The sequence below is a fragment of the Callorhinus ursinus genome, unplaced genomic scaffold (assembly GCF_003265705.2).
Source record: "Callorhinus ursinus isolate GAN/ISIS: 27379988/994484 unplaced genomic scaffold, GSC_fseal_2.0 scaffold10902, whole genome shotgun sequence".
In the NCBI taxonomy this organism is placed as follows: Eukaryota; Metazoa; Chordata; class Mammalia; order Carnivora; family Otariidae; genus Callorhinus; species Callorhinus ursinus.
The window spans coordinates 1-1,391 of NW_027407952.1; the positions used below are offsets into that span (position 1 = coordinate 1).

Consider the following 1,391-nt stretch of genomic DNA (forward strand, 5'->3'; position numbering starts at 1 on the left):
AAAAAATAGGTGATGGATGTGTCAATTAGATGGTAGGAATGATTTCACAATGTTTATGTATGTATATATACCACAATATGCACTTTAAGTATCTTATAATTATGTCAGTTATATATATCTTAATAAGGATGATACCGGGGCAGTATGGTATTGGCATAAGGATAGACCAGTGGAGTGGGATGGAGATTCCAGAAATCAAATATCTATGGACAATTGATTTTTGAGAAGGATGCCAAAGCTGTTCAGTATGGAAAGAATAGTTTTTTAAGACATGGTGAAGAGACAACTGGATGTCCACATGCAAAAAAATAAAGATGGACCCCTACCTCAGCCCATATACAAAAATGAACACAGAATTGATGAGAGAGCTAACATTACAAAATTCTTAGAAGAAAGCATAGGGGGCAGATCTTCATGATCTCAGATTTGTCTGAGGATTCTTAGATTCAACACCAAAATCACAAGCAACAAAAGAAAAAAATAAATTAGACTACTCAAAATTAAACACTTGTGTGTGTCAAAGGGGATTATAAAAAATGTGAAAATACAATTTAAGGAATGGGAGAAAATACTAATCCACATATTTTATAAGGGAATAATATCCAAAATACATAAAGAACTCTTAGAACTGTACTACAAAAGGCAACCATATAAAAAATGGGCAAAAAATCAGAATACACATTTTAGCCAAGAAGATATACAAAGTGGCCAACAAGCACATGAAGACATTCATCACCTTTGGGCATTAAGGAAACTCAAACCCACACACTTGCTTCACACTCACTAGGATGGCTATAATGATAATTTTTTTTGGGGGGGGTGGCTGCATACTAACACAACTTGGTAGTTTTTATTGTCTAGGACAATGGTCACAGACCACAAAGACTCGGGAAGACCCATTGCTTGGGCCCAACAAGAGACAATACTTTCCCTCGCAGTTCAGAGTCCTCTGGGCTGTAAGGGGACAGGCTTTTCTTACGTGGCTCTGGTAGAAGGTCCGTGACTGTACTCAGTACAAGAAGAGCCACAGCTGAGGCTACTTATGTGGGGGTGGGTGGATAAGGTGGCCATCCTCATTTCCATTACTTGGGTGCAACCCTGAAGACCCGGATGTGGATGGCCGAGTTGTTGCAGATGCGGATCAGTGGCTCTCGTGTATCAGTCTCTGGTTCCAGCTCATCGACAAGCTCCACGGTGGAGGTATTGGCAGCCACCTGCAAGGACCCGAAGCTGCCTGCCTGAAGCTGTAGGGCAATGCTGATGACATGGTTGATGGTCAGGCCCAAGCCATGAATGTAGATCTCACTGCATGAATTCTGACCCCAAGCCCCTCCGTCCAGAAGCTTTTGGCAGCGGGCCAACTGGGCCTTAAAGTCAGTCTTCATGTTGAC

The 1,391-nt window shown here is 41.6% G+C and overlaps 1 protein-coding gene across 1 annotated transcript; it reads right to left on the reverse strand.

Annotated features, from left to right (window-relative positions):
- Nucleotides 1-1,082: 1,082 nt before the first annotated feature.
- On the reverse strand, nt 1,083-1,385 carry LOC112817893 (ribonuclease P protein subunit p20-like). The gene has a single exon (XM_025865216.2). It carries the CDS (start codon nt 1,383-1,385, stop codon nt 1,083-1,085), a length of 303 nt encoding a protein of 100 aa, XP_025721001.2.
- Nucleotides 1,386-1,391: the final 6 nt, after the last annotated feature.